Here is a 14,566-nt window from a genome sequence, read left to right on the forward strand (position 1 = left end):
AAGACAATTGCTTTCATCTCAAATAGGAAGCAGTTTTGCCAGAGAAGACCCCAGAGTCCATCATGACCTTCATGACAGCACTGCATTGACTGAAGAGACTTCAGATCTTGTCTTCACAGTAAGGCTAAAAGAGGCTGTAATCTCTTACACTGAGTCAAGCAGCTCTGGGCCTGACTCTGACCTCAGTGTTTTATAACTGAGCACCACTTGGTCATAATTTCCATAATGCCAAATAATTAACCCTACATGTTACATGGCTGTACAAGGAGGTCTGTTTTAAGATGATGCAGGCTCAGTTAATGAATGGATTAATATTGGGAGGGGAACAGAAAAGAGCACAAGAGCCTCAGCCAGCCATCAATTTGAGAGCACACAGACAGTTTTCCCCAACTTCCTACCTGTGACCACCTACAGAAATCACCATGCAAAAAAAGGAAAGGATAGGCCCTCAACCTGCAATCAACAACTTTTGTCAAAAAGGCAAAAAAAAAAAAAGCAGAGAACAAGTACTTCTGCAGGAAATAACAGGGATGTCCTTTACAAAGCAGGGGACAACAACAGGGAATAGCAAGCTTGTAGGTGATGCATTCTTCTGTGCAGGCTGTCAACAGCTAAAAACAATAATAATAAAACCAAACCAGTTTCTTTTCATGCTCTGTTCCCATTCTATCTATTCATCTTCTACTTAGGATGGCCATCTGTGCCCTCTAATCAACACACAGTAGAAAGAGCCATAAACACCAAGTCTACTTGATAAAGATTAGCCTGATACACCAAGGATGCCTGGGAATAGTGCATTGATTTACAGCTGAATTGTTAAGGAATGACCTCTCAGACTTTAGGGGGATGATTTCAGACCCAGCAATGACCTAAAACAAGGCAAGATCTGCTGTTGTCATCAGTGGAATCTGAATAATTTACACTGAAGTAAATAGTTACTTGAGCATAAGCAAGGTCAGACTCCTGTCCAGTGGGATTCTGCAAGAGCATATATGAAACTTGAACAGGTATTTCTGCCCCTTTCACATCAGTTTGGTACTCTGTTGCACACATTGGTCCAGAACAGACTAAATGCTTACTATAAGAAAACATTTCACTATTATTACAAAACTCAACCGCATTAAAAAGGGAATTTTTTTTTAACTTCAGCTTCATCAAAAGGACTAATAGGACAGGTACCATTTAGCAGATACTGAGTTTCTTAACATTTTTATATTTTTCTGTATCAACACAGATGTTCCTTCCTTCAAAAGGTCATCTTCAGTTTGAGACTGAAACCAAGGTCAAGTTAAAAGCCCACTCTAAACTTAATGGAAACACTTGAAAACAAAACATTACAGTATGATCTGTCATTCAGTTTGGTTTGGATGATTCACTGCTGAAGTGCCTGCAGATCAAAACTACAAGAAGAAAGAAGTTAATACTGCAGGGCCGCCTGTAGAAAGCAGTGTATAGATCCCTGCTGGCCCTGGCCATGCTGGTTTGCCCAGTCAGTGTGATTCACTGGCATGCAGAGTTACCAGCTGGCATCCTGTAAAGCAGCATTGATGTGACTGCATAGCGCATCCCAACCAACATCCCTGCACCTGCTGGTCCCAGCTCCAGAACTGAGTTGGTCACAGACAGTTTGCTGCACCAAGTTCATGTAACCCAATACAGTTGGAAAGGCAAACACGGGAATAGAAGTTATTTCTTTCTCTTTTTCTGGTCTCTACTTAAAAACACGCATCATTCATAGTACATTGTGTTTTTTGACCAATCCTTTGAGTACTTTAACTGTCAGTAACACTTCTCTTACCTTCATGTGTGACTTGAGATTGTCCTTGCGTGCACAGCGAAAGGGACAGAGTGGACACTGATGGCTCTTCAGCCCTGTGTGAATCACCATGTGCCGTTTCCAGTAACTCTTCCTCTTGATAACCAAACCACAGATAGGACACTGGAAAGGTTTTCCCCCTTCTTCTTCTGAGGCTTAGCAGAAGGGGGAAGAAAAAGAGAGGATCCTTTACAGCCACTTGGCAAATACTTTCCCCTTGCAAACATACTCAAGACACCATTTTTCAATGCTAGAGTTTCATCTGTAAAGAGACATATCAGTTAAACAATAACAGGTACCAGAAATTTCAGTTCCCGCCCCCCCCACCCCTCACATATGCCTTTTCTCCTTTATTTTAGAGTTATTATCCCTTTAGGAAAGGTCACCATAATTTATAAAGGTTAATGTCCCAAACATCCTTTCACTAATCAGTAGAGGATGCTACTCTATCTCACCTGGTCCTAATGTACTTTATAATTTAACTGAACTGAGATGAATGTCTCTCATAATCATCACTTTGCAGCTTCATTTCCTATCAAAGGCTGGTTGTAGTAGGGTACGGAAAATACACTTAACTGTTAAAAAATGATCCATTTCCATATCTGATGGTTAGCCAGCAGGGAAGCAGGATATAAAGCACAGAAGACTCCACAACTTCACTGAAAACCATGCTGGTATTGTATATTGGATGTATTTAACTCCAGAAGTGAATGACTTCAGAAGCCCTGCTGGTGACATTGTTTAGTTATGGCTGGAGCAGACACCGCTGCAATGTCAGCCATCAAAGGCCTTTGGGTTGTAGGTTTCCTTCTGCTCTTCTAATTGCCAGAGCTTTAAATCTACTGTCTTCCTAAATGTCTGCACCCTGCTTTACCACCCTGTTCACCTAAGGTAAGAAAAGCACTTGGTGGCATTGATCAGGCAAATATGGTTGGTCTTCCAAGTGTGGAATCATCACAAGGCTGAAGGAAAGAGAAATTCCTTGAGGCTGACTTTGCACAACCAACCATCCATCCATCCATCCTCTCACCACCATTTCCTCTTCTTATAAAGAAAGGCCTACTGTTATGGTGGAATTGGACACCTTTTCCCTCACTGTAAAAGACAAGACTGTTTTCAAATATCGAGAGCTTGGCAATGTGCATCTTGCTATTCAAACATTCTCTGAAATGAAATGAAATATTTCATTTCATTATTATCAGTTTTTTTCCTGTTGATAAGGATATGGCAAACATCAAATTCCCTCAATGAGGAACTATGTGATAAAATCCTCCAGAAAGATCTGTCATATCCTAAAATATAATTCTTGCTGCTAAGTAGGAAATGAAACCACCATAATTCAACTGATTAGGTAGTCATTATGTAAGTACAAAAAAGGACACAATGTCAAAGCATGCACTATTGCAAGTTCAGAAATTCTCCTTGTGAAATATTTTATTGTACTTAACATATCAAATTGTTCCCCTCTCTGCACCTCTAAAGAGTAAGCCAAAACCAGTGCTAAAATTACTTGTGTTTCAGTTTTTAAATGTCTTCGCTTCTTCACAAAAAGCAGGAGAAAGACAAATCACAGAAAAAAATTCATGGGTAGCAATTTTACCTATTACCTCTTTTCACTCTATCACATCTTTTCTCCAGTCTCTGGTTATGATCCAGAAAAGAAATGTGTAGCAACATATTACCTGTTTCTGACCCCCTTAAAAATAAATCTGCAAACAAGATGGATCAGTAATTTAGCACATTACAAAATATGCAAAGAACTGGGATGAATGCATGTGACTTCACTAATAACAATGACAATTAGTGTTACACAGGAATTATGCCAATGCACTCCAAAGCTGAGCCATGTTAGCTCTATGCTCTACTGCATAAAGCTCAGCATAAAAAAAACCCCATGGGCTTCAGCTTTCCTTCATTTATACTGATGTCTATTTTATATCACACAGTGTCATTTGGTTGGACAGAGTTACTTCAGTGAGCAGAGAACCAGACAGTGCTTCCCAAAGAAGTTTTGGGAACAAAATTGAAAGCATCACAGGCAAAAAGTTACACCAAGCAAGCATTCAGTCAGTAAAAGAAAGGTCTTTCAAAAGCAACATCAGAACTTAACAGAGATTCCTGGCTCCCTTTTAAATTTCATCCCAAATGTGTGAGCAGTTTATAAAATTGTAGCAATATTAACACATTGATAGAAAAGTTAGTCTACTCTGTACCACTTTACTAAAGAAACCCAAACAACAAAACAGGCAGGCTGCCCAAACTTGACACACCATTCAGAGGTGCCTACACTCTGATAAGCCATGGCTCCAGCTTCTTGCCTGAAATAATTCTGAGCAAATAGCTCAACGTGCTGGACAAAAGAGCAGCAGGCAGACCCTTGTTATTAACTTATTCCTCTTTAAATAGCCTCCATCTTTGCTGTTCCTTACTCATCAGCATCTAATTAATCTCACTGAGTACTGATCTCATAACCAAAGCTAGATATTGCTGGTGGGTAAGTGAAACATTCATAACAGCCAAGCAAACTCATCAGTGCATTAAAAGTTCAAAGTACGATAGTGGAAAAAAAAGACCTCTCAAGCTATGCCTACTGGGAAAAGATGTTTCTCTCTGGGAACAAAATTCAAAAAAGGCTCAAGGAGCAATGAGACAGACACCAAAAGATAAAGCACTACAAAATGAAATCCTATGTTTTGTTTCTTGTGCCATAAGGTTGTATGTGTGAAAGGAATCAGAAATGTGTGACATTTATTTTCATAGCAAATATAAACATTCAGCTGCTTTGCTTAACTTTTACAGAAGTGATGTGTTCAACCAAAGGTAACTAAACCGTGACCTCTTTTCACAAGCTATATTTCTGCACAGCTGAAGGAATAAAGGAGTCTGGCTTTCCGTAATCAACATCCAGATAACCAACAGCTTGATTTTAACTTTCAGTCAGTTAACTATTTAGAAAGGAAAAATGTAGGGATTGGTTTACAATATCTGGAATGAAGAAAGTCCTGCCAGAAATTGATTTGTGAAGAAACAGAAAAACTTCGAAGCATATCAGAAAATGAACTTCAAGAAACATTATGAACATCACACTTGAGTTTTCTTGGATGCCAACTGGCATTGGTCCAGTGTGTATGAACTGAAAGGAAACACCCTTCCCCTTGGGATATTGGTCCCATACATCGTGAAAAATGAACAGTTGCTCCTTGGCTACCAAGGACCTGAGGCAGTCAGCCCCCATTATTATCTTTTAGCAGCACAATATGCCTGGAGCTTCAGCTAAGAAAATAGTTGCTAGGAATTTGCTGCATCAGAGCTTGCTTGTTACATGCTGGTACTGCCAGGCACTCTGGTAACAGAGCAGTCCCCTGGTATAAATTGTGCAGACAAATCCCAGGTTTTTTGGTCAAACATAGAGCCTGGGTTTTACTACAACCATGTACTTTTCCCCAGTAAAAACTTATGATGTGACCAGTTTTTTCCTCTGCAGAAAATAAACTAAGAACTTCAAATAATTTTTAACCTTACTTCCTTCCTATACATTGCTGCCCTTCTTATATGAAGGCCAGCCTTTGTGGGGAGAGTTACACTAAATTAATTACTACATTCATGCTGGTGGAGCCACTGTGAGTACCTCTGCTTCCACACAAAAGCACCTTTTCTTGCTTTAGCTTATGTTAGTCCAAAAAGGACTTCATCTAAACTAATGAAAACCTTAGGCCAGACCCATGCCAAGAATAGTTTGCCACTTTAATTGCCTTGGCAAAACACAACAGCAAAGCATTTGTAGAACACATGTAGCACAGAGCAAAAATCTGGTACTGTCTGCATCTGATTGAATCCCTCCCCTTCCTCTTCCAAGGAGGGATGAGCATTGCTGTCCATCCAATAGCTTCTGCCCTAGGAGTTTTGACCAAGAGCTGCACAGGGACAGCTCAGACCTCATAATACCCCTAAAGAAAAAGGTTAGGCCAGAAAGAAGGCAGTGCCATCATACAACATTCATGTCAGGCTTTGTATCTGTACTCTGGCTTGCTATACCTGTACAACCAAGCTAGTATTCCTGATAAAATCCATCCTAATAAAGCTCTAATATGCTAAACCACATTGTGCATCTGATGAAGACAGTTTCCTTTCCCTCTGCAGCAGAAAACCACTCCAGGGAGAACACTGATGACACCTGAAGCCATATGTTCTACCAGAAATATAAATCCATAATGTGAATTTTTTACAGAAAGAGATGAAAGAAAAATTATTTTTCCTTATTTTGAAGATGGATCATTTAAATTCTTCTATGTGGCTTGCCAGTTCTTTAAAGCTTTTGTTACCAAGAGAGTTTCTTCTTCCCTGTGAGCCTCATTCCTTGACTGTCAACAGCTGGAACTGGTGGAGGGAAGCCAAAAGTGTAAAATGGTTCTTGTTGAGCAAATTAGAGAAATGCAGTTTAGTTGGGGTTCTCTTGTTAACAACAAAGGATTGTAAAAAAATTTTAATGAAAAGTGGCAACATAATAATATACTCTGCTAAATTAGGACAGGGTAGTAAGCGATTATACAAAAGTCCATTTGTGGCAAAGACAGCAGGAGGGAGAATTCTCCCTTGTCCAGTATTTCAAAAGCACTAGTTTTGTACATGCTCACTGATACTGTGAGCTCCCTAACAGGGATTCTTTGATCTTCTCTATTAAATATTTTGTGGACTTATTCTAAACTTGATAAGAGAGGAAAATACTATTGTATGGAATAAAAGAAAAAAAAATGTACTGAACTATACACTCATCTTTAAAATATGGAAGGATTTGAGACAGTTTGGTCTCAAAGTGGTATCTTGAAAAGCTTTTCTATTGTTCACCTAAAGTATCTATTTCTTATTCTCATAAGACATGGAATCAAACCAAATCCCAACCCATTGAAGAGATGTTACAGAAGCTTACAGCAAAACAAATACACTCTACTTAGTGGCTCAAATTGTATCCATACCTGTACTAGCGGGTTTGGATGCTCTTCCCTTAGGGACTGGTAGTAACAATAATTCCAAAGACTGTGGTGGAGTTGCTTTCTCTTGTTTCATCTCTGAAAGCTGCAGGGGATCCTCAGGAACCAGTGATTTCTTCTTCTCAGCCAAGAGGGTGCCTGCAGCCCTTGCAGCAACCTCCTTGAGAAGGGCAGCTGAGGAGGTCATGGAAGCCAGAGAAAGGAAAGAACTCGCTGGAGGCGGATGCTCCTGCCCAGGAGTCATGCTTCTCTCACTCACTTTCTTAGACAAAGCTGCTAACGTGGAGCTGGCTGACTGAGAACTAAAAGGTGAGGAAAAGGATTCAAATCTTATAGTGTCTTCAGTCCTTGAAAAGGATTTGTCCTGCAGAACAGCATTGGCTGCGGCTTTCAGTTTCAGGATAGCTGAATCAGGGGACAAACCACAGGTGGTGGTTGAGTTTGGCAACCACTTACCCTGATTCCATATAAAGTGACTGCTTGCATTGTATTGGTCACTTTGTTCCTGTTTCTCAGCGAGCTTTCTGGCAAGAACACTCAGCTGCTGGGCATGATGAGCAGGTGGAGAGAAGGAGACGTTTGAGCCAAGATTTACGGGGGACTCGACTCTGCCATTGACTGTGACAGCGGCGTCCAGCTTGAGGGAGCCGGCCTCCAGGAGCCGCCTCAGGTTACTGCTCAGGGGCTTGTTGGGACCAGCAGGCTCTTCTTCACACAGAGATGACACATCGGGAGACAGGTGCTCTTTGCTCTGTAACGTGTCTCTCAGTGCCTCGCTCTCGATGGATCCCAGCTCCGCTGTGTTGCTGCTTGGTGTTGCACTTCCCAAAGAGGTGTCTGGGGAAGTGGACTGCTCTTGGATTCTGTCCTCCAGAGACAACTTAAAGTTCTCCTGGACTTCTCCATATGATGCTTCTGAAGGAGTTTCTGAAGAATTTCCAAACCAGCGTTCTTCTTCACTGAGTTCACCTTCCACTTCTTCCTGTCTGGTACCATCTGTGTGGAACCACAACAACAGTATTATTCCCAAATCTGCATAAAAGTTTCTTAGCATGCAGCATGCCTGATCTCTGCATGACCCTCCTAAATAATCACCCAATATACCCCTAAAGTGCACAGGCTTGGAATCAGCCTGGACTGACCAACCACACAGAACATTTTTTGAAAATGAATAAGTCTTTCTTAGAAGATAAAATCATGACAAGCCTGTCATCTTTCAGGCAACATAACTGAAATAGCTAAAACTGCAACAATACATGTAAACATAATACATATTCATGTATTGTAAATAATCTTTTATTGGCATAGTCTGTAAACCCTGCATGACATTATGAACTCCCTGGTATAAAGCAGGGATATAACAGGCCCAGAAATTATTGGATACTTGTGCATTTGTACAGCTAGCACAGGTGTACCTTCAAAAGCAGATCAGGTGTGCAGCTACTCAAATCTCAGCCCAATCCTGCAGTGACCCCTATCTAAAAGAAAAAAAATCTGTACTGATAATCCACAATTCATTCCTGAGTATCTGAAATGACTAATATATGAATGCAGGCTAAAGCTCTTATCTCTCCAACTACTTGAGAACGAAGTATCATACACAGTGTCGTCTCATACAGACACTACTGGCTTGTCATTTGTTTGTCACTCTCTGATAAAGTTTTAAAGTTTAAAAGCTGAAAAGACAGAAAAAAGTGTTGGTCTCACTGCAGTTAAGTTACATTTTCTCCTCTCTGCTAACTGCAACACATCCAGGCTTTCCCAAGACCCAGGTGCCAGTGTTTAAACCACTGTGACCCTGGACTGCTCTTCTTCCAGACAGGTATTCAAAGTCACACAGACCTGACCAAGACTTTTTTGCAGATCTTCCTGGCCAATTAGAATGTAGTAAAGAACAGCAGCAATGCTAGAATTAAATTCATGTTATCTTTTCTTGCCAGATACCCCTCACATTTCTTGCTTTTCTACTCAATGTCCCAAGCTACAAAAGAATTCTTTGTAATCATACCACAGCAAAACAAAAGTATTTAGTATAACCCTCCACTGACATTCTGGAAATAAGCCTGCATGATATGCACTGTATCTACAATCATATATTATTCCCAGATTCCCAATTTAATTCCACTGAATTACAAAACTTGGAGAGAAGGTAATGAATAAAACCTCAGATTTATATTATTGCTTTGATCCAATGAATTTAAGGAGGAAAACCCCAGCCAAATGTATCATGAGTATAGAGATAGAAACATACACTCTGAAAGCAAAGTTTTATTTAATGTTAAACACAATATGAAGAACAGTCTCTCAGATAAAGTATCTCATATGCAAAACCCTTTGGAGAAAAATTCACCCAATATCTTAAGAGCCCACAATAAACCTACTCAACTGCCTTAGATTAGTAATTGAAGCAGAAGAGGGCTGGCATCTTCCCTATTCAAAACAAACAGAAGGCAAGCCAAACCCCCAGTACTTGCCTAAATTATTTTGACATTATCCAAGGTAGCACCCCAGACACTGCAAGATTTACAATAACATGTGCATAAAGGCCAGTGCCATGACCATTCAAATAAAGACAGATGCTAATCAGTTGAATCAGCACTTATGCAGGTTAAAGGAGAAGTGAATGTATTCCCTGTGCACTGTGTGAACATTAAAAAGTAACTTGAGCATGTCTGTACAACTGGGTGCACTGAGATGAGAGATCTGTTCACTCATCCCAGATGCAAACAAGTTCTGGACTGGAAGCCAAAGAAGCATCTTACTGGCACTTTGTTTGAACTGATACACCAAGTGCAGGGCACATCCTCTGGGACACAACCTAGAGCTGACACCACTGCTCAGCTTCCAAGCCTGGGCAAGCTTGTTCCTACCACTTACATCCATATGCCTGCTCTCATGTCTGTGTTGAAACAATCCCTTCCCTCCCCTGCAGAATTTACTCTCTGTCTCCACTTTCATCCGTAATTAGGAAGGGAGAATTGTGTTTCCCTTCACTTGGAAAGCCATTCAAACACTACAGTTTTGAAGACATTTAAATGTAAATGGATACAAGAGGAAGTGGATTCTGGTTTTAGAGAAACCGACAGCTTACTATCACCCCAAACTTCTCTGTTCCTTGGCATGTACCCCAATTTCTTAGTGTTGATATGCTTCCTAGTTGCAACCAGCCTTTAAAATACCAGTTAAACAACACTGCTTTACCAATATCTCAATTTTGCCCAGTCTGCTTGCACTGGAAATGAATTCTTCATTCTCCTCTGCACCAGTTCTTGCTCCTACTACAAAAGACAGTGAAAATATATGTGGGGCACTACTATTCCTCCTTTCTAAAGCTGACATCTCAGAGAGCACTCACAGCAGCTGAGGGACACAACATTGGTATTTGAAGTTAATGGTATAAACAGCAGGGGGAAGAACAGCTGGAGAGATGGAAACAGACACAGGTTGCCTTATTTTTCCAGACATGCACATTCTCCATTGGTCTTGCCTATGGGAAAGAGCAGCCACCAACATGCTATTGACAGGGAGCAGTAGGAGTGCAGGACTCTTCATTTAAAGGCTTGGCTCCCAAGCCCAGAATTTCCCTTCTCTTTGGTAACGCAGTGAGAGCTCCCTCTCCTGTTGCTAATCTACCTGAACCACTCAAGCCCTTTCAAGGCTCCATGCAGTCTCTATAACAAAGGGCCAATTTCCTTTGCAGCATCACTCTCCCAAAAGCCAGCTGGATACTTTTCTTCCCCACCAGTGCAGTTTCTTTCTGTACCCAGAAACCAGATCTCTAACTGCTGACACAGTTCTAATTTTCCTCTTCTCAGTCATTCCCAGTTGCTGCAGTATCAAGCCCACAGTATTTTAAGGCTGTAAGGTTAATATTGAAAAAGCCAGCATCAGTATCTTATCAGGAGCTCAGTCAACCCTCCTTTTAGACAGCAGTGAATCAGTTTAGAAGCATAATGGTGAAGCCTGGCAATTTCATTTCTAAGCAAAGTTGCCATTCAAGGCCTTCAGGGTAGAATTTTAATTCACATTGACTTGTGAGCCTGTGAGTTGGAACAAGCCTGAGAACTCCAGGAAAAAATCAGCCCAATCCACCAATTTATTTATGAATTCAAATTATGTGAAGCCTTCCCTCAGCCCAGAGGGTTCATGGGTCACCCAGACCAGGCTTGTGTGAAACAGGAGGCAATCTCCATGTGTCTGGCAAGAAACTGCAGCTGGATTTCACATCTGTGGCAGAAGATCTGCATGACATGTTTTCCCTTTTCTCACAACTCAGTTATGGAGCTCCAGTGAGAGTCCTTGAAAAGCTAGGAATAGAAATGTAATACCACATGCAAATTTCTTCTCTCCAACATAAACACACCATACTTCGTTATTACAGAATTACTTTAAGCTACTGGCATTTCATTTCTCCTGCAGCTTGAAACGCTAAACATGGCTAAGAAACAACATGGAAGTTGTAAAGCAGGAAAAGGTACTTCAGAGTTAGAGGCAAATTCTCATTGACTTCATTTGGAACAAGACCTGGCTGGGCATCTCACCAGCTTTTATCAAGGAACTGCTCCCCAGCTTGCCTCTTCTCAACACGATACAAGAGTCAAGACCTGTCAGTGCTGCTTTTCCCTGATTTCCACAGCAGTTCTGAAAGGACAACTGCTTCCCAACCCTTTTGCCACTGGCAGAAGCTAGTGGAAGTTACAGATGTCCTGCATGCTTTGGGACTATCACATCACACAGCACCCTGGAGCCTCACAAAAGTGTTTTCCACTCCTGTCAGCAATGACAAAAGGCACCAAAGTGCTGTTGGGTGACTGCTGCCACTGATGCAGCCCAGTATCCATCTCTGGCAAAGGCACAAATGTGTGCAGAAGCACTGTTTGAAGAAGTGCCAGTTCCCCTTGCTTGCCAACTCATCTGCTTGTTATCAAATACAGAGAAGTTCATTTTCCTCTTCAAGAGATCGGTTTGACAGACAAATCTTATTGATCCCAAAGTGTGTTATTTCACTTTGTGACCATTTGCCCTTTTATTTAGAGTGCTGATTAGAATCTGACCCTGGTGCCAATAGAAATGTAAATATTAACTTGCTCAAACTACTCACATCTGAAAACTGAAAAAGTCAAACATGTTTGTTGATTTATACACTGAGCCACCCCATTCAAATGCTGGAAACTTTAACTGTACCCAATGTAATGTACACATGCCATTCCTGAAGTGAGATGATCCACAGCTGTGCTTTGTAGGACTTGGAGTGGAGAAATATGAATGTAGTGGGCTAGATCTGGGGAAAAGGAAAGACTCTCCAAGTTGTGGCATGGAGGGACAGACATAGGTAGTGAAAACATGATGTAAAAAACACCACTTGGATCACCAGAATCTATCAGAGAAGTGGCTACAGCCAAGGACCCCACCCCAAAGAGACTGAATCTTCATGCTAAGTGGGACAAAATTCCACTTTAATTGTTCACTGTAATGAGTAAATTAAAGAACTTCAATACAGAAATCCATATGCTACAGTGATATGAAACATATGGAAATTGTAATGATGGGATTACAGAATGAAAATTATAGCAAATAGAAAAGTAGGTAGGAGTTGAATATTTTCAAAGAAATGCACAGAGGAGAATTGCTGATGAGATAAATTAAGCAAAATTGCCCTTTTTCTCAGCAATTACATTTCAAGGAAAATCTGGGAGTCTACAGGACCAGAATTTAAAGACATAAGAGAGCCAAACCCCATCTTTATTATCTTGATAACAATTATCTTGATCTATATAAGGGTTTCAGACATGATCATTCAAGTTTGTGTCAATCCAAATAAAATTATAATTACATTTTTTGTCTATTTGACACCCAGGTAATCATCCTAATTTGCTGCCCCAACAGCTCTATCATTGCATCTCTAACACCCATAAATCATTCTCTGTATTATTTTATAGTAAACACTGTACCTAGGGCTACTGAAAGAGTTAGGATTAAGTGGTAGGTTTACATTAGGGAACTGAAGAGCTCTGCAAAGATACCTAAAGAATTTAAAAGAACACATTAAACTTAAATGAAGCAGTAAGCCATCCAAAAGGAGGCCTGAGGAAACGACAACTGACTTGGCTGAGCAACCAGTGTAAGGCCAAGTAAATAGGCAGATGCATCAAAAAGAAGGCAAAGACACCTGAGCAACTTAGGACTTTAGCCTTGTGTGACTCCTATCAGTGCTAGCAAGAAAAGTGGAATGAATGAATGAATGAATGAATGAATGAATGAATGAATGAATGAAGAGATAAAAACAGTAAACAATCAAGAAGGCACAGACAACTGTAACAGGTTTTAACTAGTCATGGACAAAAAAAGAGGTGAGACAGATAGCAAACTGATATGTTCATATTGGGGCTCCAGAATGGGTTGTCATGTTCCATTCCTTCCTGGTTGCTTTCTCACAACCCTCAAACAAGGATTAGGAAATCAGGCCATGGGCCAAAATTCACTCTGCTGGCAGTCAGTATTGGAATACCCCTTCTTTACAGGTGCTGTAACCCAGGTTCCATCAGCATCATATCCAAACAAAACAAGTTTTCCATCACATGGGGGCTGTACGTTCAGCATTAACACAGGCTCACATTGTCTCCATCTTACCTCTGCAACAGTCAACCAACTTACATTCTTCAGAACTGGAATACAGGAGGATGCTCATTTACTTCAGCCAAACTCAGAAAGTACCACTGGCACAGAAGCCTTGACATTTGCCAGAGACTGGTTGCTAGTTACTCTGGATAGAACAGGTTATGGGGAATAAGGAAAGAAGCAGATATAATAGAGAAGCTCCTGGATGAAATTAGAGGAAACGAACTCAAAGTCTTAACTGCAAACAGCATCTTTTATGAGAACTATCAGACACAAAAGTGTCGCATCAGAACTTAGTACAGACCAGATAATACAGAGGAGAAAAGAACAAAGGAGCTAAAGACTAAATACAATTGATACCTTTAGGTAAACTAAGTACACTGTGTAGGTGCATCACTCTAGGAATGGTAAAATATAATTACAAGAGACCACTCACTAATGACACATCCCTTTCTAATTCCCATTTGCACTGGCTATCAGCTGCACATAAACCCTTGCTGGCTTCCCAATCAGGTACTACAGAAACCAGAAGGCATAGGCCCAAAAATGACAGTTGTATCTGGGAAGTCTATTCTGTGGTATTCTATATAAATTGCTGAGTCTAGCTCTCTGCCTACAATCTACCTTTTTGGTAGATTTTAAATAAAAAGCATTTTAAATAAAGTGGTGCATGTAATTTCTTTAGTCTGAACAACTTTTGTGGGTTCCCACACCCACCAGACCATGAAGATGTGTGTGCTGTAGGACTACCTCCAAGACACTGGGCACACTGTGAAACAAAACCACACAGCCTCCACCTCTGAAAAGCACTTACAGCCACATTTGATTAGACTGTATATCCAGAGCAGCAGCTATGTTGATTTTCCCATAGGGATGCTTGCTAGAAAATCATGATTTTAATAAAGACACAAAGACCTGCCTTAACACCTTTTAATATAACTATAGCAGCAAATACAACTTAGAAGTCACAGTTACATAAGCAGTCACGTGCTAGAGTGCCCTCGGTCCCTCATTTTCCCTTCATGGTTTCTGTGACCTATAATAGGTAAGCAGCACAGGAAGTCACTGTCCTCTTTGAGTGGAATTTCTGGCTCGCTCACTTATCAACGGGATGATTGTTCAACTCTTGACCTCCTCACAAAAT

At 40.7% G+C, this 14,566-nt stretch overlaps 1 protein-coding gene across 5 annotated transcripts in view; it reads right to left on the reverse strand.

Annotated features, from left to right (window-relative positions):
• The window catches only part of ZNF827 (zinc finger protein 827), a 104,098-nt gene that overhangs the window by 70,419 nt on the left and 19,113 nt on the right, over positions 1–14,566 (reverse strand). For 4 of the 5 annotated variants that reach the window (XR_011697857.1, XM_071555628.1, XM_071555627.1 and 1 more), the window contains 2 exons: positions 6,790–7,800; positions 1,799–1,971 (listed from right to left, as the gene is read on the reverse strand). Coding sequence is in view for 4 of the 5 variants with exons in the window: in XM_071555628.1 (XP_071411729.1) it covers positions 1,799–1,971; positions 6,790–7,800 (1,184 nt within the window). In the remaining variant the exon portion in view is untranslated. The remainder of the gene's footprint in view (positions 1–1,798; positions 1,972–6,789; positions 7,801–14,566) is intronic. The other variant, XM_071555626.1, reaches the window with a different exon arrangement.

The sequence above is a fragment of the Pithys albifrons genome, chromosome 5 (assembly GCF_047495875.1).
Source record: "Pithys albifrons albifrons isolate INPA30051 chromosome 5, PitAlb_v1, whole genome shotgun sequence".
In the NCBI taxonomy this organism is placed as follows: domain Eukaryota; kingdom Metazoa; phylum Chordata; class Aves; order Passeriformes; family Thamnophilidae; genus Pithys; species Pithys albifrons.